The sequence below is a fragment of the Argentina silus genome, assembly GCF_951799395.1.
Source record: "Argentina silus genome assembly, chromosome: 4".
Taxonomy (NCBI): Eukaryota; Metazoa; Chordata; class Actinopteri; order Argentiniformes; family Argentinidae; genus Argentina; species Argentina silus.
The window spans coordinates 7052274-7076804 of NC_139658.1; the positions used below are offsets into that span (position 1 = coordinate 7052274).

General features: G+C 43.1%; 1 protein-coding gene across 1 annotated transcript in view; it reads right to left on the bottom strand.

The window, feature by feature from the left end:
* Window positions 1-24531, bottom strand: part of tafa3a (TAFA chemokine like family member 3a) — a 58549-nt gene that overhangs the window by 21943 nt on the left and 12075 nt on the right. Inside the window, exon 2 of the mRNA XM_083667890.1 lies at window positions 732-844. Coding sequence (XP_083524016.1) covers window positions 732-843 — 112 coding nt within the window. The 5' untranslated portion in view covers window position 844. The remainder of the gene's footprint in view (window positions 1-731; window positions 845-24531) is intronic.

Sequence of the window (24531 nt, forward strand, 5' to 3'; positions counted from 1 at the left end):
CCATCAGGGGAGGCTAGTGGAGGCAGAAATTGGAGGACAGGCTCATTGTTATGCATGGGATAGAATACGTGTGTTTGATAGCATTCCTCATTCTATTCCATGCATTACAATGAGCCCATCCTCTGATTTCTGCCTACACCAGTCTCCCTTGGTGACCATGTGTTGCTCCTATTAGATTTCTGACATGTTGGGGTCAGAGACATGGAGGGAAAGGCAGCAGGGAAGCTGAGGTGGCTTAACATTCTTTTTTTTTTAGGTAGCAACAAAACATTGGTCACATTGGTTGGGTGATAGGACCTAATCAAACCAGCATACCCGTTAGTGATGCGTGGGTTGGCTATTTATGTATTCAATAATAATCACAAGCATTGTGTTTTCATTTGCTATTCATGCCATGCTACTTAACGAAAAGGCAATACCTTCAATCTCAAAAGGGCAGAGTAGGATAGACGGTCAGTAGCGCAAATAAGCAGAATAAAACTCTGAATAAACATAGAATCATTTTAGAGAAATATATAGGCTAAGCCTATAAAGCAGGAAACAAAATACCAATCCATAACATAGCCTATATTTTATTAGACCATAGAATTTGACCCGAACCCGCCCAACCCGATCTCGGGCCGACCTGTGCATCACTAATGCCATAGTCACACATACACACACACACACACACAGAGCACCCCTTCACACACACATAACACCCCCACACACACACACACAGCAGCACCTACCTATGTGGCTTCGGTGTGATGAGGCGAGGGTCAGCTGTCCCCACAGAGACACCAGACAGACGGTCAACAGCAGCACCCTTCTGCACACGCTCCGTAAGTCTCTCTCCCGCATTCTGAAAAGACAAAACAAACAAAAGCACCCCGGTCAGTCAGTCTGACTCTCAACTCATTAAATTACAATCTGTGGATTTGAACTGGGTTTGAATGACAGCCCTCTCCAATGGGGTGCAAGAATTTTGACAGGTCTGCTGGCCTGTACCTGACACTACACACCAGGGTGTCCAAAACTCCTGGTAAATATGTCTGCCCACAAACTGGAATTATACATGAGGATGTGGTAACGAAAGCATTGAACGCTACAAAGCGTGCATTCATTCTCACCCCTATGCAGCAAGTTTATGCTTCGATTGCCTGTGAGGATTCGTGTTTTGCATAGCTTTATTCTTCACAGAATAACAAACATGCCCATGTTGATTTAGCACAAACGGATTGAACAAAGAACTTTGTTTGTATTCATGTGTACGCATAGATATGTTAGATGTGTTCTTTTTTTGTTCCTAAAGCAAATCTCTGTATTATTTTCTCACAGACACACAGCTAACACTTTGGGTGGCTAAACCACAAACAGGGTGCAATTTACGCTACCTATTTATCCAGGACAAATGGTGTCTTTCTTAATGTTATTTATCTCTCCCCTCTCCTTTCTATTGGCCTGTGGAAGGTTTTACCGGTAACATACAGTGTAATTCCCGCCAAACCGTCCATACTGTTATTTTGCCGTTACACACGCCAAGCGCAGGAGCTGACGTTTATTAACTGAATAAAATGGCATATGCAATGCGCGAGGCATGACCAGTGACAATGTGGAAAATGTTTAGTCTGCTATGTTAGCCAGAGAGAGGGAAAAATAACATTTTGAAGCTAGCAGCCAGTAAACTAGTATGAAATTACATGTCGATTCGGATCAAGGCAAAGGATTTTGTGTAAAAAATAAATAAATAACGCAACTGCCGCAGTATGGCAATGTTTTGGATTCAAACCAGACGACAAAGGTAGGGCCCTATAATTGTCGTGATGCAGGTGTGTGTACGTGCGCATTGTGCACAATGAGCTGGCTTTATGTGTGTAGCCAGTAAGCGGACGTTAGCAATTTAGAGGCTAATCGTATGTACTGTAGGTAAAAAAAGCTTTTCAAAACGTAATTCAACATTAACTGCAAAGCACATGACAGAATTGCAGCTTGTGCCGCTGTCGGGTGGCAAAAAAATTACACATGGTAGATTTCTTTTTTTTTGTTTTTGTTTTTTTAAGGTAAGGTGTAGCAGGTATTTTGCCGGGAAGCGGTTTGAGAATTCTGATACTGACACAAGCTTATTATATCCTCCATCCAACTGTCTGTCGTCTGCTACCTGGGAATGTGAGTAATACTGTCTGGGTGTTCTATCTTGGCTGGTGTTACACTGCTCACTAATCTTCATGTACTTTCAGGTTAGCTGTTGTCAAGTCATACTGTACTCTACAGTGGCTTCGGAAAGTATTCAGACCCCTTTTTTCCAAATTTTGTTGTGTTATAGACTCAATTTTTTTTGGTTTGCCATCAATCCACACACAATACCCCATAATGTCAAAGCGAAAACACATTTTACGAAATTTCTGCAAATTTATTCAAATTGAAATACATAAATACCCATTTACATAAGTATTCAGACCCTTTTCCACTCTTAAAATGCGCTCAAATGCAAAAATCTATTGAATTGAGTCAATCTAAATTGAAAGATAATAGTTCATGTCACACACTGTCATTAATACATTTGCTAAAAAATCTAAAAACGTATTTTTTTGCGTTTCATTATGGGGTACTGTGTGTGGATTGATGGCAACAAATATTAATTAATTAATTTTAAATTGAGTCTAACACAACAAAATGTGGAATAAGTGAAGGGGACCGAATACTTTCCGAAGCCACTGTATGTCTCTGTAAGAGGCCCAGCAAGATGGGAATAAAGGATACAGCAGCTCATCTTATTGCCAACAGAGTCACTCCTCTCAGTGGCAAATCAAAGTTATCCTTTCAAGTCCTCACCAGGTACAGTAGCCACTCAAATGAGTGAAAAGATTGGTTTCATGCACAGAGCTTAACTCTTGCTTATTGGGCAGGGGCTCGTAAGGAAGATGGAGGCATCTAGCTGTGTGAATGGCTTTTAAACGCATGCCATGCAGCGCTGGGTGGGGTCTAGGTGGACTGTCTGTCTCTGCTGCCTGTCTGTGTATAGAGGCAGTGTGGCTGCTATTGTCAACAGCCTGTATCTATCTGACTAACAGGAGACGGTGTTCAGGTGGCTGAAAGGACTTTTGTAATCAGGACAATTATCCTCCCTGATAGAAATGACATTGGGACCAGCTGGCTTATCAGAAATGGGCTGGAGAAGAATGTCAGAGCAGTTGAAATTGTTGGAGGAGGCTGAAGGATGAAGGATGGTGTCTCTGCATCAATTGCATACAGACAGACAGACAGACAGACAGACAGACAGACAGACAGACAGACAGACAGCAGTGACAGACATGAGCAGTGTTTTAATGAGTCAATGGGACCAATCAGATTGGAGGTTGTGTTAAATAACTGATGAGTGCCACAGAGTGGACAGTGCTGACATGTTTTGGTTGCAGGGCAAAACAAACTATAACAGTGTTAAAAAAATAACCGGGTATGTCTACAGTAACTACAATTTAGCCATGTTGAAGCCATGTTGAAAGCTGAACAAATGAGATACAAGTAGAACTGTACATGTTGTACCACTGTCTGAAGAATTCTCAGAGCGTAGACGAGGCATGTATGAGCGTAGAGAGCAAATGGCAACACATCACCAACACCCGAACAGATTAGTGACTTGTATGTAGAACTGCTCTCTCTCTCTCTCTCTCTCTCTCTCTCTCTCTCTCTCTCTCTCTCTCTCTCTCTCTCTCTCTCTCTCTCTCTCTCTCTCTCTCTCTCTCTCTCTCTCTCTCTCTCTCTCTCTCTCTCTCTCTCTCTCTCTCTCTCTCTCTCTCTCTCTCTCCCTGACTTCCTGGAAGGGTGATGTGGTTTCAGACGAGTGCTACCGCCTGTTTCTCTCCACTAATTAGTCCCTTTGGAATCACTCCTCTTGAACGTGGGAAGGTGTCTGACATATTTATTTATGCTCCTTGTTTTAAAACTTCAACTTCTCTTATTGTTCCTCTATGTGGGGATGTAGAAGGCGAGGTGACGGCTGAGCATCTTGGAGAGCGTGGACACCACAGGGATGACATCACCAACTGCCATTCCTCAACTTTCCATCTTCTTGTGTGAAGAAGAGGTTGGCAATAGGACAGTGGGTGAGGCGTGTCTGTCTGTCTGTCTGCTTATTGAATGCATGGAATGGAACAAGGAATTATATCAAACACACATGTTTGATACTATTCCTCATTCTATTCCATAGATTACAATGAGCCCGTCCTCCGATTTCTGCCTCCACCAGCCTCCCCTGGTCTGCACTCTACCCTCTGGGCTTCCTGCCTGCCTGGACACACAAAGCTGCAGTAGGTACCTAAACGTGTGTGCATGTCTCTGAACCCTGACATCTGGTACGGTATGGACTGAGGGGTTCAGATGGGGAAATGACTACTGATTGATAACAAAAACAACAACAACAGTACTGTCTCTAAACTGGTGTCAGACATCTGACAAAACAACAACTTACCACAGAGTGACATGCCATTAGGAAAACAAACACCATTTTGGAGCTTAAATCCAATTAACACTGTAGCATATGGCTGCATTGGCTTACGAAGGCTGCAGACAACTGTACTCTGAAAGTTTATTTATGGGACCAACCTACTTGAGAAAACGCCAACTACTCAAAAACCAAAGCATAACCCACACAGATTGTAAATCTCTCTTCAATTCAAAATGTAAAATGTGGGTTAATTCAGTGTTTTAAGGAACAGATGTATTTGAGATTAATTTCAAATGATGCATAAACAATGATTTATGTACTGTATACTTGACTCATCTGTCAATAAATGTGAAGTTTACCTCAGGGGAGGCTGGTGGAGGTAGAAATCGGTGGATGGGCTCATTGTAATGCATAGAATGGAATAAGAAATGGTATCAAACACGTGTTTGATACCATTCCTCATTCCATATCAGGCATTACAATATGCCTGTCCTCCAATTTCTACATCCACCAGCCTCCCCTGCTTTCAGGAAACACTATTAGACATGACTATCTTTTCATTGGGTAAATATAATAAATATAGCCTTTTGTCCTTGATATAATAATGAAGACAACATATTTCTTAAGAATCTTTTTACATCCACAGACATCCGGTCTTCGTCTGTGGCAAGGGTACAACTCATGCCATGCTGCCTCAGTTCTGAATTGATCAATTAGAGCCTGTGCCATTGTGTAATGACTGTAGTATGCAGGCAGAGGACTCAAACGCACGACTCAGAGACAAACATCTTGAATAAAAAGAATAGTCTTTACTTTCCAAAAACAGGGTTCGGTACACAGGTAGGCAGTCAAAGGGTAAGGCGTAAGGCATATAAACCGATAAGGAAAAGGCAACGGGCAGAGTCAGGGAAATAGCGGAGATCAAAAATCGGGAAAACAAATAACACAAATAACAAATAATAAACAAATAAAGGATAGATCGCTGGTACCGTTGGCACAAAGGGCAAAGACGAACTGGCACAGAGACAGGGGAACACACAGATTAAATACATAGGAGAGGGAAGGATGATGAGGGACGGGTGACACTAATCAGGGCGGGGTAGACATCACACAGGCGGGAAACACACAGGGGCAGGAATTGAAGTGTTTGAAACGAGAGACAAGGTGAGAAAAACAAAATAAAACAGGAAATAATAAATGAATATGAAACAAAGACAAACATAAACTAAGGAACACAATCTTTACACATTGTGCTTCCAGGGGAACAGCGGTAGCATACTAAATCTAAGAGCTATTAGTTTGCACTATTTAACAATGGCTTCAAGAGATCTGTTTAACAAATTACCCTACCGTTCAAAAACATTGTGTGTGTGTGTGTGCATGTGACTATGTGCGCGCGTGTGTGTTTTTGCATAGTTGTAAAAGATGAACCTGATTTGCATAGTTGTTTCTGGTTCAAACACACTCTGAGCGACAGGGAACCTTTATCTTGTCTAATACTGCAGTGAAAATGGGGGTTATGAAAAACAGCAGAATGCAGCGTGCAGGGTAGAGGAGTGTAGAATGCAGCGTGCAGGGTGGAGGAGTGTAGAATGCAGCGTGCAGGGTGGAGGAGTGTAGAATGCAGCGTGCAGGGTGGAGGAGTGTAGAATGCAGCGTGCAGGGTGGAGGAGTGTAGAATGCAGCGTGCAGGGTGGAGGAGTGTAGAATGCAGCGTGCAGGGTGGAGGAGTGTGGCGGGAGTTCAGTGTTTATTCCCCACCGAGCCCTCAGCTGTGTTAGGCAGGAGGCGGCAGCAGACAAGAGGGGTGAGGACATTGTTTCAGGGGGCCAACATTGGGCAGCCTGACCTGTTTGAAAACATACATACTGTTACACACACACCCTCTCTCTCTCTTTCTCACACACACGCACCAACGCACCAACGCACCCACGCAAACACACACACACACACACACACACACACACACACACACACACAGCCAAAACATCGCCTCCGGTGTATGACGGAGGTCATCTCCATCAAGCTGGAGACGCCTGCCAAAGGGAGTCCAGACACACACGCACACACGCACACACACACACACACACACACACACACACACACACACACACACACACACACACACACACAGAGCTGTAAACTCACGCCTGGCTACACTCTTTCTATGCTCTGGGTTCACACACTCCTCCTGACTCATCCACTCTCCTGGCTCTCTACATGTTTTCTACCACTGGACACAGAGCCACTCTATACAGTACAGTAGAGAAGAGATCAGGGGTTACGTAACTGTCGTGTTGTATTACAACTGTAGGATACATTGGTTCACGTCAGATAACGTGACTCCATCTGCATTGATCTGTCTCGCATATCGCGGCGTCAGGGGATATATCAAAAGCAGCCTGGCTAAAATACGCTGTCATATTGTTACCTTGGTTACAATGTATAGACTACTTGTAACTGAAACAATAAATCTATTAATTATTTTCATGTTTTTCTCCAGCGAATTTCTTTGTTTACATGACTTTGAAAATAGCAAAGGACTTTGGCGGTTGAAGTTGCAGCCGTTATTTAGTTTGTAAATGTATGGGAAAGCTAGCATAGATTTCTCAGTGAGCCAGCCAGCTGAGCAACTCACATTTCACATGAAACGAAAGGGTGCTTTAACCGCAGCTGTACAAACTTAACAGTGAATATGAATTATTCAAAGTGACTTCAAACAACAGTAACTAACGATGTATATCGAGTTTTCATGTTTTTGTAAAATAAGTAGCAGACCCTTGAAAGCAACGGGAGGGCGCATAAATCTCACAAATTACAGTAAGATGTATTTTGTCACGGATGCTTTCTAATCTGAAGATCTTAAGATTGGTTCCAGGTCCCACGTCATGGTGGAATGACGCCAAAAGTCGTAAAATAAGAAATGTTAGGAACTTTACAGGAATGTTAGATGCTTTAGGAATGTTAGATTTCAGTGGCATATACTGTACAGTATCTGAATTGCTATCAAATTTGAGGTACTGTAGGATTGCGTAGATGATGGAACGAGATGAAAGAATAGAATGAACACATTTTTGGCATACTGCAAATTACCAAATAGAGATTATGAAAGTCTTTCACACTATCTTAGATTTACATTTTCTAACGACTGAATTCAAGATACTGTGGATACTTCAAAGTAATTTTGATTTTAGAGGAGTACACATCTTAACAAGATTTGCTTGTTGGCTTTCATGTGTGGGTCTTCTCGTCAAAGCTGTTGTCACTTCTGATATAAAATGACACTTTGGACTGTGGATTCCATTCACTTAAATGAATATTCAAAACCGTGAAGAGAATTTCTGACATAAATTGAATGCATGAGCTGGGCATAAGCTGTAATAAGATCAAAGTCATGCTAAGTGGATCTTCAGGCTTTATTTCCACATTTCATCCAACAATGTGTCTGTTGAAGCAGAAAATTATGCCAGTGCTTTAAAGCAATATAAGTCACTCTAGAATAAACACCATAAACTGTGATCCTCGTATTCAAATGATTAAACTCCAACGATTGAGTGCACAGATAAGAATTATGAGGAAACTGAGGCCAAATAAAGTAGTGGCTGATGATGAGGCCGAACGAGCCAAGCCAAGGAGCAGTATGTCGTTTCCATCTCCGAGTCCCATTCAATGATCCTCAATGGAGTATGGGGTAATGTTCAAAGGCTGAGCCGCTTGATGGCGTCTTATACAATGAAGCCAATCTGATGTAGGTTCCATCCCTGACCTGCCAATTACTCAAAGTATTGGGACAGAGTTCTACAAGACTGGCCCCCATAAAGTATGGTACCTTCAGTACATTAAATGTTACATGAGGTAACCTTTCATCAGTCTCAGAGGAGTGACACAGTCTTGTTCCTCCTTTCCTTTTAACAGACTATCCACAGTGGACCACCACATTCAGACTTAAATAGGTCAATTTCAACTTGAAAGCAAGCTTTCTCCCAAAACTTTTGAAGCCAATATAGCTAACATACTGTATTCAGAGTGGATGGCAGTAGCAGCCATGGCTGTGCATTAGTACTGGGCTGTACGTGTGTGTGTGTGTGTGTGTGTGTGTGTGTGTGTGTGTGTGTGTGTGTGTGTGTGTGTGTGTGTGTGTGTGTGTACATTAGTATTGGGTTGGCCAAATTACTACATAGGCAAATCCCCTTAGCTCTTTATATCCTATGTTTCCTACATCATCTATGGAGACCACAAAGTCTGTATCCGTGCCATTTTGCCGTACATGTATGTCATAGGCATATACAGGTCATAAACACCCATTGAGCTTGTATAAAATGAAGTAGGGCCCCACACTCAAATGCTCCACCACATAGAGTACATTTACTTACCAACTACAACAGACAACGTTTAGATCCTACAAGGATCTTTGCAGGTAATTTCTATTTTTGGATGAAAATCCTTGTAGGGTTGAAACGTTGTGTACCCCACTTAAGGATGTGTGATTTGATCACCATTGAGCTTGTGACACTTCTTCTGAGAAAACAAATTTCACGTTTTCTAAATATATCTACTAAGCACATCTGTGCTCATCTTCCATGTGGCTACAAGAGCAACTCAGGGTGTATTGGTGAAGTAGTGTATGAGAGGGAGATCAGTTTGTAAGCATGGATCCAAAGCACAGATGACCCTCCAGTACCAGCACCCCTTTAAGTGCAGCCCTGTAAGTGCTATGCCTCAACCAGTGCCTTAAGGGCAACTGATTGGAAGCCAAGCCAGCATAAGAGCACAACAATGTGCTCTAGCACCTAAATGTCTACTAATAACTTCCAGTGACTGGGGTTCATGCCCTGTGAATTATTTACCGCAGAGCCAGGCAGGGTTCTCGTTCCATTTGCCTCGCCAGAAGTAGCTTTGCATGCTGTCATCAATTATTGACCACTACCACCACGCGTGCGAACACAGGGATAGAGCGAGAGAGAGAAAGAGAGAGAGAGAGAGAGAGAGAGAGAGAGAGAGAGAGAGAGAGAAATCACAAAAAAATCCAAAGAGCCCATGTGCACAGCATGAGGGTATACAGAGGATGAGCAAGCAAATCTCGGGCATTGTAAAACATAGCCTGTGTTAACTATTCAGCCATAGAGGAACTGCTCAAGGGTGAAACTGCTCAAGGGTGAGAAAGCCGCAAAAGAAAAACAAAAATCTGCATCTGAGGCCGCGATTTAGGGTGCGCTGCCATCGTGTTGATATGATCTAATAAGCGACTGGGATGAGAATGTAAAGCCAAGCAGTCAGTCAGCCAGGCAGGCAGGCAGGCAGGCAGGCAGGCAGGCAACCACTGGTTGAGATGGAGGTTTCATGTACTGAACAATGTAGTGTCTCCATCATGAGCAGTCACGCTAACTGAACTAAACAGAGGGAGGGGATCGTAACGTGTTCAAGCAACTGCTGCTGTTCAACACACAGCCTCTATTAGATGACACTTCAATGTAAAGAAGGCATTCAATTCAACAAATTAAAGACTTTGAAGACCTTTACAAACCTGAAAGTCAGAGGAGGTGAGATTGTCAAATCCACTCACCAGCCACTTTATTAGGTACACCTTGCTAGTACTGGGTTGGACCCCCTTTTGTAGCCCATCTGCTTCAAGGTTCGACATGTTGTGCATTCAGAGATGGTCTTCTGCATACCTTGGTTGTAACAAGTGGTTATTGGAGTTACTGTTGCCTTTCTATCATCTTGAACCAGTCTGGCCATTCTCCTCTGACCTCTGGCATCAACAAGTCATTTTCGCCCAGAGAACTGACGCTCCCTGGATATTTTCTCTTTTTCAGACCATTCTCTGTAAACCCTAGAGACGGTTGTGCATGAAAATCCCAGTAGATCAGCAGTTTCTGAAATACTCAGACCAGCCCGTCTGGCACAAACAACCATGCCACGTTCAAATCACTTAAATCATCTTTCTTCCCCATTCTGAACTTCAGCAGTCATCTTGACCATGTCTACATGCCTACATGCATTGAGTTGCTGCCATGTGATTGGCTGATTAGATATTTGCGTTACCAAGCAGTTGAACAGGTATACCTAATAAAGTGGCCGGTGAGTGTATATTTCTCACCACCCACTGTGTTATGTTTAATATTTCAGGATAGTCTTCCTTCAGAGGATAGTTAATGAAAGTTGTTACAGCACTTACCCCTGCGAGAGCTCCACAACAATAATTGGATGTCTAAATGAGTTCCATGACATGTCTGGACAAGCTAATTCTCAGAGCAATTTGGAAGTTTAATTTTACTCATTACAAAGCTTGAGGCCTTTGTTCTCACGACAAATGGTACATTGGTACAATGGTACATTGGGTCTATCAACACAAAGAAGAGACCAGTGGAGGTTGGTGGACGCAGAAATTCGGAGGACGGGCACATTGTAATAGATGGAACGGAATGAGGAATGGTATCAAAAGGCTCATTGTAATGCATAGAATGGAATGAGTAATGGTATTTCCTCATTCTGTTCCATACATTACAATGAGCCCGTCCTCCGATTTCCACCTCCACCAGCCTCGACAGACACGATGTTTAGACTAGCCTAACTCCACAAATTCCAGTCCCTTAGGTCCGGCTGGGTTAGCTTCTAAACCCAAACCAAAACCCATAAACATAAGCAGAATAACCTCATCTATGGTACAGTATTTATAGGGGGGGAAACAATGTGACGAAAAATAATCTGTTATAGAATATGAAAATAAAACACTGAAGAATAGATGACGGGTCAAACAAAACACATACATTTATTCCCAATGATTACTTCTAATAGTTATGGACATGATCGAACAAACTCAACACAAGTGGTCACATGACGAACTAACACAAGTAAACATTATGTTATATCTGACTCCAAAAAATATTTCATGATTAATAATGATTGATAATGCTTTGCTCATCCCTGTGTGACAGACAATTGATCATATCAGATCCTAGATTCCATTAAGAATACCCAAAATGCTATTTTACCATGCCCTCAACTTAACATAAATCAGATTGTGAGGAGTTTACGCTCAGGCCAATATCTGAAGCTGATGACTCACTCTACGTGTCGTTAACGATGCTTGTGAACATTAGACATCAAATGGGAGAACCTGGTCACGATTATGTCGTGCTGTATTAACAGAACATTTATCTAGTGCACAACATCACATTAATGCACATAGGAATGAGAATAGAGTATCAACAAATTAACCAATTTAACAGTTTCAAAGCAACATATGACTAAGTTTTAACCATACGTTAACGTGCGTCCAGGACAACAAGGGAGAATGGTGCCCGTGACGGGCCGAACCCAAAACTCCAAGAATATCTCGCTGTCCCTCTCCTTAAATATCATTCCTCACAAAGGACAAGGTATGAGACACATTACAATCACAAAGGAATTGAGAAATGATGAGGGTGCGACTTCTTCAGGATGTCCGCCAGGCTCATTCAACTGTAAATACACATTGAAATCAAGGCTGGTGCCACCAAAATCCGTCGACACTGTTACCAAGACAACACCCGACCATATGCCTGAAACCCCTTAATTAGCGATGAGAAAACATCAGTTGGTAAAGTGTTAGATCATTAAAGGAGGGGTCTCTGTGTGAGGCTGTTTTTTGTTTTGGTGCATTACGATCTGCAGTCGGTGAGCCACGGTTGGGGCTGCAGTGGAGCGGCTTGGCAGTCAGAGCCTCATGCATTCTGGGAAAAGAAGAAGCATTGAGGCAGAAGAGAGAGAGAGAGAGAGAGAGAGAGGCTGAAACAGTTTCTTTTCAACCAATAGCCAGTTTAATTTTTTTGACAGGCCTGCTTAATTCCCCTTTAAAGTCTTCTTCAAGAGATTCTGTTCAGTTGTGGATCCTTTGTGTTTTCCTACAGGGAGTCGTGTGTTGTTTGTGTTTCCAGGGCATGCTTCAGCCTATTTATGCCAGCTAATTTAAAGTATAAATGAGGACACGTTTTTCGGTGAGTGTGCACACAATTGCAAGTGGGAATAGGGTTTTACTGTTTATTCATTTTCGCCTATAGCCTAGTAAGCGAGAATCTAGCCTCTCCCTAGACTCCTTAAGAAAATGGTGCTGAATATAATCAACACCGCAGAAATCTGAAGCACCTTATAAGAAAATCCATTTGTTATAGAACACCTAAAGTGGTACTTACAGCAAGTGCATTAAACAAGAATACATTTACATTATCCAAACACCTTCCCTATAGTACTCAGAGACACAACACTGTTTCAAGCCACATTAGGTAATTAAGTCCTGCCAATATACTCTTATGGCATACGCTATACACCCAATCCAGTCTTCATTATTCCATCATTTGAAACACTGCAATACATATATTTAACATGCACACTCCCACAAACAGCACCACGACTCCTGCACATAGTACAGTGTGGATCAAGAACAAACTGCTCTCCAGCCAACCAGTCCCACTGCTGAGATTGTGTGCTGCTGCAAATGACATATGACAGATGACAAGCTGAGGAGTCAGTAGTCAGTGCTGTAGCGTGACTGACACTTCTGCTCCAATATCTCCACCGTTCATGTTGCTGATGCTGTATAGTGGCATATAGCTCAGTTTAAAAAATTCATGTTTTGCTCCACTGGATTTTGCACTTATTTTGGAATTAATTTCAGAGAGGGGAGCCGGGGAGGTATACAGCAAGTGCACATCAAAACAACAGTGAATGGAAAGTCTTACAGTAGCCCTGGCTAACACTGTACATCAGAGGAGGCTGGCAGAGGTAGAAATCGGAGGACGGGTTCATTGTAATGCTTGGAATTAAATGAGGAATGGTATCAAACACGTGTTGGTATCAAACACGTGAGGATACAGTACCATTCCTCACGTTTGATACCATTCCTTATGTCCTCCGCTTTCAACCTCCACCAGCCTCCTCTGCTGTGCATCTACAGTATGTAATATATATATATATAAGATACAGCTAATCCCTTGTAGGTTTCCCCAGGCTGAGATGGCTACCCAGATGGTGTGTGTGTGTGTGCGCGTGTGTGTGTGCGTGTGCGTGTGCGTGTGTGTGTGTGTGTGTGTGTAGAACAACATAATTGTCTCTCTTCCTGTCCCTTTCTCTCTCTCTCTCTCTCTCTCTCTCTTCTCATCACGCTCTCCATAGTCTACCTCCACTCCTTCTCTTCTGTTTACAGTATGTATTGTTAGGCTCTGCTGCTCTGCAGCTCTGCTGCTCTGCAGCTCTTCAGCTCCTTAGCACCTTAGCTCTTCCTCTCAGCTTATCTTACTAAACCACTCAGGGGAATTGATTAATTCAAAGCTGCCAGGTGTTTTTAATTACAGCGTCAACTGATCTCTTAGCGGAAACAATGAAATCCATTACACTCCATTCCAGATGCACAGTATGTATGTGTGAGCTCTCTATGTATAAGCCAAACATCCCTAGTCTCCAGTGGCCAGGGTCAGGTGGATTACTGCTATATGAACCCTCATACAGAGTAACACTTAATGAGCCATTGCTTTATCCCTCCCTCTCTCCCTCTCTACGTTCCTCCCTCCCTCCCCCCTACCTCCCTTCTTCTCCTCCTAGCTTTTACACCACTTTTACACCACAGTCATCTCTTCACAAAGGACATATGGTATCAACTATTTTTAAAGTGCTAATGCAGACCATTACAAAAACGAGTGCAGACTTGAAAACAGGTAGTGGCAAAAAAAATTATATATAGATTGTTTTCTTAGGATCATCTGTTCAGTGAGGAGACAGTGGCAGAAAAATCTCAGCTCGAAAATTTTGAGAAGTGAGAAACCTTGGTGTTGAAGGGGAATAATTGGTGGCATGTGGAGCCAGGCTGTTAGGGAGGAAGCTCAAGGCTCAAAGGTTGAAAAATGCTTTCAGAGCGTTCACTGTGAAATGATAGCACAGCACATATTATAATGCCATTCTACCTAACGTCAGGTGAATGTTGATATGTGCTGTGTTATCAGTTTCACAGACCTCTTTTTGAAGGCTTTTTTCTCTGCTCTGTTCTTTATTCTATAAATGAAAATGTAATCTCTAGATCAAGGCTGCGCTCTTCAATTATTTGTGTTTCAGACAAACCATGTTTGGACAATATTTTTTATTTATCTCTTTGGGGGGAGGTGGAGAGAAAAATGGCCATTTCTACGAAAACATGAAGGGACAGAAAGGAGAACAATGTAGCAATGTTGTTCCTTTGAACACAGGACTTGACTACCATTTCAATACAATTCCTACTACAGTATATAGTCATAAACTCAGCTACCCATCGCATGAGTCAATAAAAAACACTCTTCCTGGCAGTAAATGTGTCGCAAGGACCTTCCCTCTCTTGACTTGTTAATCGTAGGGACATTCACTGAATAAATAAGGCATGGAGATTCTCTTGTCATCCACCCTGAGGGAGGGAGGCCACATCCCACTTCTTAATTTGGGGCCATTTCCAGGCCCCATTAGCGCCTAGGCTGTACGACGAGCTGAGAAAACTTGAAAGGTTGCTGGATCAGGAATCAGAGATAGGGAATGCTATTTACTGATCTGATGCCATGACGCTAGTCTCGCGTTAGCCACACCTCCAAATCATGTTGTTCTCACGCATCCTTTGGAGGTCTGGAGAATTTTAGATTAGCCGATTTGGCTTGTATTGAACTGGACGGAGCGATGGGAGAATGTGCTCAAAATTTCATTGGATGTTCCATTCCAAGAACCCTCCCCCCACATGCCCTTACAATGGTTGTTTGTTGTTATATGTCTTTTGTTTGTTGTTATATGTCTTTTCCGACCGGGTAAGACTGTTTTGCAGAGAGTTGTTGCCTATGCTAGCTGTGTATGTTAGCTTCAACATTGTAGAAAATGGAAGAAAACCGGAAGGAAAAGCTAAATTCAGATTTTGGGAGCTCCGCCCAAGCGAGGTATTGGATTGGTATGACGGGCATCACTCATTTCAAACAGGTTTCCTCCACTTTGCAGCTACTTTCTGCAAAGGATTTCCCCAAGCTTTCTGAACTAGTCTGGTCTCTACAAGGTTACCATGACGCAAACTGTGGCGAAAACTTGCCAAACACGTGTGTCGACGACTGAATGGTGCACAGCTGAGATGATACGTGAGTACACGCAAACAATAACAACCATGTCTACAGTCTGGAATGACCACACTTGATACAGACACCTGTAAAACAGCTTGTTGCAAAATGTGCAAGGCAAGTATTTCGAGGGGTGGCAGTAGCATTTCACATAGAAAAGAGCCTTTTATCATATTGGTACTCAGTAATCAGCTGATACTCAAAGTTCAGTACTCAGAATCAGTATCGGCAATGAAAAAGTGGTATAAGTGCATCCCTAGTTACTACTGCAGATGCATAATTACTGCATCAAAACTACAGTACTGTACATGTCACTGTCAATCTACTGTACGGCACTTCATTTGATAGACAGGAGACTAATACACAGGAGTTACAGTGTGTCAATCAATGTTGAGTCACTCGAATGAAAAAACAGTGTTGACTATTTCCTCTAATAACACGTCACCGATTGAGACTTCTGAAGATGCAGTGAGTGAGAGTACTGCAGCATCTGTGTAATAGCCCTATGCTTGGTCTGGCAGGAGAGCTGTCTCTGTGAACAGTTACAGCGCTGATCTGAGAGCCACTGCTCATTATAGTGTTACTTTACACTACCTGACTGCGTGAGCCGAGCTGAGCTGAGAGCCGTCCGTGGACTTGAAGCGGCTTCTCACTCCTTCATGTCCCCTACCCCACCTCTACTACCCCCGCGCCCCCCCCCCCCCCCCCCACCACCCCCCTCTATCCCCTTTAACCACATTTAACAGTCTTTTCCACTTAGAACTGGCCATATTCAGCAGGCCCCGAGGACAAGACATCCACAGTGTATAGTACGCAGGGAGACTCAGGCGATTAAACACAAATTCACAAAGTTCAATCGGAGAGGGCTGCTTTGAGGGCTGCTGCAGTGGGTTTGTCCGTTAGGCGTTATGCTCTCTCTCCCTAATTCCACTGTAACCACTGCTCGCAAAGCAAAGCGGCTGTGTGAATTAGGCCCCGTCCTCATCCTGCTCCGCTTCACTTTGCACTCACGCCAGAGAGAGTGAAACCCAACTCCTCTCCACGCCTGCCCTTTTAATGTACTGTAAACCCCATGGATTAACCACAACTCTCGGCCACAGATTGGGTGATGTGTTATGAGGGCCTGATTGGCCCAACAGATGGGTTTTAGAGAAAAAAAAAGAAACTTTAATCAATCCAGTTTGAACCTTGTTTACCCGACCAGCAGAAGAGCAGATTTTATGGCCGTGAGGAGAAGCCCAGAGAGGGGTGTGTGGCTAAGGGCAACAGGCCCGGGGAGATGTTACATAAATGCACACAGCTCTAATTCATTTATTTGTCTTTTCTCTCAGCTCTTTTATTGACCATCACATTTCAGAATAAACACACTATGCCTTGTGAAAAAAATGACACGTTCTTCTAAAGACTAAAATCGGGTTAAATGTGTCTTTGGTCACAAGCCAGTCGGCTGTACGTTCACAAACACGTGTTACAGTAAGATATAACTAGGAGAACCATATAGATTCTGATATGGGCATGACTGCATTGCTCTATAAAACAGCAATAAAACATATCTGAACGAGGTATAACAAACACATAACAAGATAAATATGTTCAATCTCAGTTTGTCATGATTATCTGCTGTACTGTAAGTCTATTAGCCCAAAAGTAAAACAAAGAATAATAATCTACTGCACTGTCAAAGAGATTAAGAAAACATGACAGAAAAAATGTCAACTATTGCAACTAAGAACAAAAAAGAGATAGCTCATTAGAGTCAACGGAATGTCAGTGAAGAAACAGACTATTTAAGGCCCATTTTTCAGTGTTTAACATCTGACAACTGACTGACATTTTCCGAGCAGTTTGATTTGAGATGAAGATGAAACATTATCAAACATGAAAGGTTTCTAATGAGGTAGGGAGGCACTTCTCTTCCTCTATAATGAGCTGTACCAGCCAAAGACTGCAGCACCTACAGTATTCATACCGACAGTCATACTCAGCAGCTTCCATCTGATGTGAAGCAACTGGAGATGAATGAGAATGAAATCAAAGGCTTACTGTACATGTACTGTAGATGTACAGCGAGGACAGGCTGGTGGAGGTAGAAATCTGAGGACAGGCTCATTGTAATGCATGGAATGGAATGAGGAATGGTTTCAAACACGTGTGTTTGATGTCGTTCCTTTTTCCGTTTCATGCATTACAATGAGCTTGTCCTCAGATTTCTACCTCCACCAGCCTCCCCTGATCTACAGTAGCTTAAACGAGTTTCAACAAACTATCAACTGCAACTCTGTTGATATGCAACAGCTTGCTAGGGTTATGGTTAGGGTTAGGGTTTCGGGTTAGGCTTAGGGTTTCGGGGTTAGGATAAGGGTTATGGTTATGGTTATGGTTAGGGCTAAGGTAAGGGTTAGCATGTACATCATCCCAGCGAGAACTACATAACTAATAAGAACTGTATGAAGAAGTACTAGTGTTGCAGCGTTTTTTTGGCAGGTGAAAAGTCCCTTAATGTGCATTCTGACCAGTCTCACTAAGTCAATCTCCATAAATCAAGATGATGACATTCTGGGTTCCTAGATTACATTCAGAAATAACTTGTAAACGTAAATAAGCACGTTTGTAAATGGTCCTTGCTAGCTGTTTGGCATACTGCTGTGTCTCAGTCTGATTCTATCTGTTGGCTGTGTCACAGTATCACCTTGCTGGGACGTATAACTGAGAGAAATAAGCCTCTTTTCTCAATACTGTTTTATAGAAGTTGTAGATAAGGCAGTTTGTTGTGAGACTGACCTTTTTCATTTGTTGACAGAGAAAAAGCAGACAAACAAACAGCAGCATTAGCATGGTCATGCCAGTGCAAATACTGTTGGTGGAGGCAGAAATCTCACAGACGGGCTCATTGTAAAGCATGGAATGGAATGAGGAATGGTATCAAACACAATGAGCCCATCCTCCAATTTCTGCCTCCACCAGCCTCCACCATACTGTATGTATGTGCTACTGATGGGGTTTGAACCGTGGGCCTCTCGCATGGATGCCACAGATGTAACCCATTATACCTCAAGGTCATCCTCGTGGTACGAGGGCTATATCTGGGTTTAGAAGTCACAGGCAGGGCTACCTCATCACAAGAGCAAGATCACAAATCACCTCTGCTACACATGAAAGCCCAAAAGATATACAAAATGTATAACACATTCTAAAGCTATGTATAACACGCTTTAAAACAATGACAACGAAAACAAATGGAACTTTGACAGAAAAAACATGATCAAAGCGCTTGTCTTCTGTTTTCTCTGTTGTTCTCTGCGATGTTCCTCTATGATGAGCCAGACCTCCCTACAAGCAAGGTACTGTATGGTTACTGTATGGTTACTGTATGGTTACTGTATGGCCGTGAAACAGGAAGCATTTTTTCTCTTTGTTACCTGACTAAATCAAAACACTGATATTGGATAATTTAACCACAAAAATAAACTAGATATATATGCGATGAATTAATAGCTGATTTCTCAAAATGAAGCACCTAGCACTGCAATGAAAAATACATACTGTATGTATTTTACATTACTAGTGGAAAGGTCTCATGTGGTTACAGACAACTTAACTCAGATTAGCTATTCCGACTAAGAGCCACAGCAAAACTACTACATAATGCAACAATGCCTGTCAATCATAATCTCCAGCCACACTTCCCTGGCAATCCCTCAGAAGAGGAGAAGGTTAGTGGCAATCTGCTATCGACATTGCACTGAAACCTAAGAACCTTGTCATATTGAACCATGCACTGCTCTGTCATGTTAGATTGTATTGGCGATGCTGAAAAGTGTCATCTACTGCACTAGTACTCACACACACACACACACACACACACACACACACACACACACACACACACACACACACACACACACACACACACACACACACACACACACACACACACACACACACACACACACTAACAGGGCTACAGCTCCCTAGCTAGCCTGGCATGGCATGTTGTTCATGTCCGATAGCAGAAACTGAGATCAAACGAACCAGAGACGGAGAGTGAAGAAAGATGTTTTGACACCAGGTTTTGAAATGTGTTGTGTTTCATATCTTGGACTAAACCCGCTGTATATTGTAACACATTGTAACACATGTCAGTACACATCAGGTTTTATATTATGTTGTTTTTCCAAACTGCTGCTACCAAGTCAAGGTTTTCAAACCACTCCATAAAATGCAGTCCAAATATATTTTATTGACATTTCGACATTGCATTTTTCCATAGCATCCATCAACAGCCTTGCAAGGAAGGTACTGTGCAGTACATATCATGAAGGGATTGTCCCCTAGAACGTCCCCAAGGGGTGTAGGGAGCAAGCTGTTCCCCTATGCTGAACCCCTATACTGGTCTTTGGGTGATATGGTGGCATGTTGGTCCAGCCTTTGCACAGTCGACAACAGCGATACTCAATCCTGGTCCTGGAGAGCTGCAGTGGGTCTTGGTTTTTGTCCCACCCTAATGCTATCTAATCACACCTGCTTGAACTCACCGATTGATCCTCGAAACCTTGATAAGCTGAATCCGATGTGTTACTGCTGAGCTGAGAACAACGATCTGTAGTACTGCGTCTCTCCAGGACCAGGTTTGAGGGTCATTGGTCTACAGTGTTGTTCCAGGTCTCAGATAAGCACATCACACACATCAGTCATACAGCAGTGGAGGGAGAAATCGGAGGACAGGGTCACTGTAATGAGGAATGGCATCAGACACCACGTCAGGCTTTCCTCTGATTTCTCCCTCAGCCAGCCTCCCCTGTCGTACAGGGATGAAACAAGTGTTCATTTGTCATTGTTCTGTAGTTGTAGCAGATGACATGGAGCAGCTGTGGTTCTGTTTGGTTCCCTGAGAAAATGAAACGGGTTCCATGCCGTCATCAACACATGCAATCTCAAGCATCAACTCAGTGTTCAGCTCAGGAATGTGACGGGTTATAATGACATCTCACACACAAGTGACAAGACAAGCAGACAGTGTTTGGAGTGTTTTTCTTGAGACGGTGTGAATCCTCCTTGTGGGTAACTGCGTAATGAATTGGCAGCGGCTCCCCGCGTCCTCTGCCAAACAGCGGAGAGCATCTCAACACTATAGCCGAGGCATCTGTTTCTCAGCCAGGAGGGCCCATCCCTCCTTTTGTTTCCCCCCTCTTTCATTTATTCATCATAATTTCTTCTCTATCTGCCTCCCCTGGATGTATGCTGTGTTTATAATTACCTCAAGGCTATCACACTCCACACTTCTCCACAGAAAAGACCTAAAATGGAATTTACTATCACGCTGTGAAATGTATTAATACAAAAGGAGATAAAGAGGCTTTTATCTTCAATAAAATAATACACAGGGGACATGAATATGCTCTTCCATTGTTACACTGAAATCTGAGGTGAGGCTGTCGAGGAATAGTCCTTACTTGAGAGGACGAACGCAAAGAGATTTAGATATGTCAGTGATCCTCAAACCTGATCCCAGAGAGCTGTAGTGCTGCAGGCTTTTGCTCCAGCTCAGCAATGACACATCCGATTCAGCTAATCCAAGGTTTTGAAGATCAGTTGATTACCTCAATCAGGTGTGACAGTACTAGGCTGGGACAAAAAACTGGACCTACTGCGGCGCTCCAGGATCAGGATTGAGGATCATTGATCTACGGAGTTCAATCTCAGGTCCTGTACCACCTGGAGTATACATTCACCTGAGGTGAGATGGTTTCATGATGCCAACTCACAGGGAAAGCCATGTCCACTCAGCCCCCCTTTAGATGTCCCCAATCCTACCACATAGAGAACACACAGACCGTGCTCTAGATCTCCCCGTTCCTACCACATAGAGAACACACAGACCGTGCTCTAGATCTCTTCAATCCTACCACATAGAGAACACACAGACCGTGCTCTAGATGTCCCCATTCCTACCACATAGAGAACACACAGACCGTGCTCTAGATGTCCCCAATCCTACCACATAGAGAACACACAGACCGTGCTCTAGATCTCTTCAATCCTACCACATAGAGAACACACAGACCGTGCTCTAGATGTCCCCATTCCTACCACATAGAGAACACACAGACCGTGCTCTAGATGTCCCCAATCCTACCACATAGAGAACACACAGACCCAGTGACCCATGAGATATTGCACATACTGTACAGCAAGACCATTCTTGATCAAGAGTTCTACCGGTCTCAGTTAATTGGTATACAAGTAAAGCAACAGCGTATCATACCCTGTATCAACAGACACCCCTCCTATATTAAATCACCAACCATGCCTCTGTTTGTCTGCTTTCTGAGCGAATCTACTGGGTGATAAACAAATACGTAGTTAATGAGTACACAAGGACCTGGGGTTCCGGTCAAATAAATCTTAATCTGTCAACATGACGGACGAGGTCAGAAAAAAATCAGTCACAGTCAATGTTTACCTGTCATAATATTTGATACATGTTTACCAGGGCACAGAGCCCCAATGAGAGATTGACAGATGAGAGATTTTGGCCACCAAACTCCCGAATGGTTGCCCAACCCGTCAACTAATTATCATTAAAGTTATTGTGTACGTAGTCTACCAGCAAAATCAGCCCAGATGAAATAGCAGTGTAGTTACAGTGACAGATCAATTGCATTGCATGATTAGAACTCGCTCCAAAACTGAAAGAAAAGTGTCACCCCATAGTAGGTTTTTAAAGGAGGAGTGGTGAGCGAATCTGCGTTTAGAAGCAATAAATCTGTTATTTCACAGCAAAATCAGGTAGAAGACAATAGAATGAAGAAGGCATACCAGCCTGATGATGTGGACCAGAGATGACTCCAATATGGACATTTTGTGTCAATCATCATGACAGCATGAGCAAGGCGGGACTAAAACAACAGTAGACTGTTTTTCAGATTCTTTGCTGTCTTAATTGCAGTTCGTTGTAGTTTTGTCTCTCAAAATGACGGATGGCATTTGGAATGTTTCCATCAACACTTCGGTAAATGATGGACAATTGTCAGTTAACAGAACCCCTGACAAAGACTATCATTTACTTGCCACTAGTAACATCACAACCGCTAAACCTGTCAACAATCCAAATCAGTTGGTCAATGGCGGATCTAACCATTTCCTCCTCTCTATTTGACAGCCGTACTTTGTGTTTATCAACCTGTTAACACTAAGTAATTAAGCCTGATTGGCTATTTCTGTGGAGGAGCCATGCCCTGTCTAATGTGGTGTCTGCTGGCCCAGCCGGCTTGGTGATTCTGATCCTGATAGGCCAGGACTAGACAGCTGTCTAAAGGGGATTGGCCACTCTCTCCTCAGGACAAGCTCCACTGAGCCATGAATAGAATCTTAACCACAGAGCAGCCACTGACTGGACCACACTAGATATAGACGGTGTGTGCTTCTCTATGAACAGAGCTGGGAGAACCAGGGGAATGGTGGAGAGAGAGAGGGGAGGGTGAAGAAGAGGGAAGAAGAGAGAGAGAGAGAGAGAGAGAGAGAGACAGACAGAGAGGCAGAGAGAGAGACACACAGAGAGAGACACACAGAGAGAGACACAGAGAGAGAGAGCGACAGAGAAGGAAAGAAAAAGAAAAAGAGAGAAGGTGAATAAAACAGAGTGAGGCAGAGAGAGAAAGAGAGGAAAGGAGAGAGAGAGTGAGAGGGAGAGAGAGTGAGCAGTAGTGAGCATCAATTAGCCACATTTCCCACTAATCCAATCAGTAGCCCTGCTTTGGAGAGCTGGTGGTTATCACCTCCTTCCATGAGCTAATTACAGTTTTTTGGGGGATAATTAAAAAAAAGGTATGATTTTGTATCATTATTATTTATTATTTGTTCTATTTACTAAGTGTTAACACTTATCTTAACACTTATTATTATTATTATTATTACATGGAATCACAAGCCATTAGAGACAGTAAATATTCATTATGCTTAATTATAGGTCATGTCTGCCGAGGGAGCTGCTGCACAACTAATTACAGGTATTTCCAAACAATCATCAAGTAGAAACTCTCAATCTCCAAAGGGATGTTGTCATCGCAAACTAATGACAGCCTCTCTCATATTCTCTGTAGTTCAGTCAATTCAGATTGATTGTGAACACACACACACACACAGGCGCCCCTGTTGAAAATGGTTTTAGACAGACATCCATCTGAGATGACAGAGGGAGGCCAGATCAATAAAGCTTTTGGATATTTGGAAACATAAAATGACAGCGTAGGAGAGAGGGAGAGAGGGAGAGCACGAAGAGCTGGATTTGAGCAGTGTGTATTTAGAGAGCTACCCCTGAGGGGAAGGCAAAGAGCAGCATAGCTCAAACACTGCCACAGTGTCATTATTTTTAGTCCTGTTTGCTGTGGGACCGTTGGAACGCCTTCCGCTCTCCTCTCCTCTCCTCTCCTCTCCTCTCCTCTCCTCTCCTCTCCTCTCCTCTGCTCTCCTCTCCTCTCCTCTCCTCTCCTCTCCTCTCCTCTCCTCTCCTCTCCTCTCCTCTCCTCTCCTCTCCTCCCCTCTCCTCTCCTCTCCTCCTCTCTTCTCCTCCCTAGGAATATGGAGCAGCTTGAGAGGAGAAATGGAACGAGCCCAGAGGAGAGCACACGCATCATTATAAAATCAGATGCAACACAATTAGAATCACTTCACTTCATTTTACAGTGTGGCAGCACTGGCAACATCATGGTACTGTACCACGCATAGTCAGAGAATGATATACTGTAGGTAATATAGGAGTTTTGAGTGTCATAAATAAAGCCATGGCTCCAGCCACACTAGTCAGTCAGAAAACGGACCAAAAAGGTATACATATGAAGTCACTGTCCAATTTGATCCATGGAACAAACAGGGGTACGGCCGCTTCCTGTCTTTTAATTGGCTAAACAGTCAAACAACTGTCAAAATTTCGACTCCTCCGAACATTTCTGTCCATAAAAATTGGACACGTACAGACCCTTGTGATTCTCCGTTGTCTGTCAACAGATGACT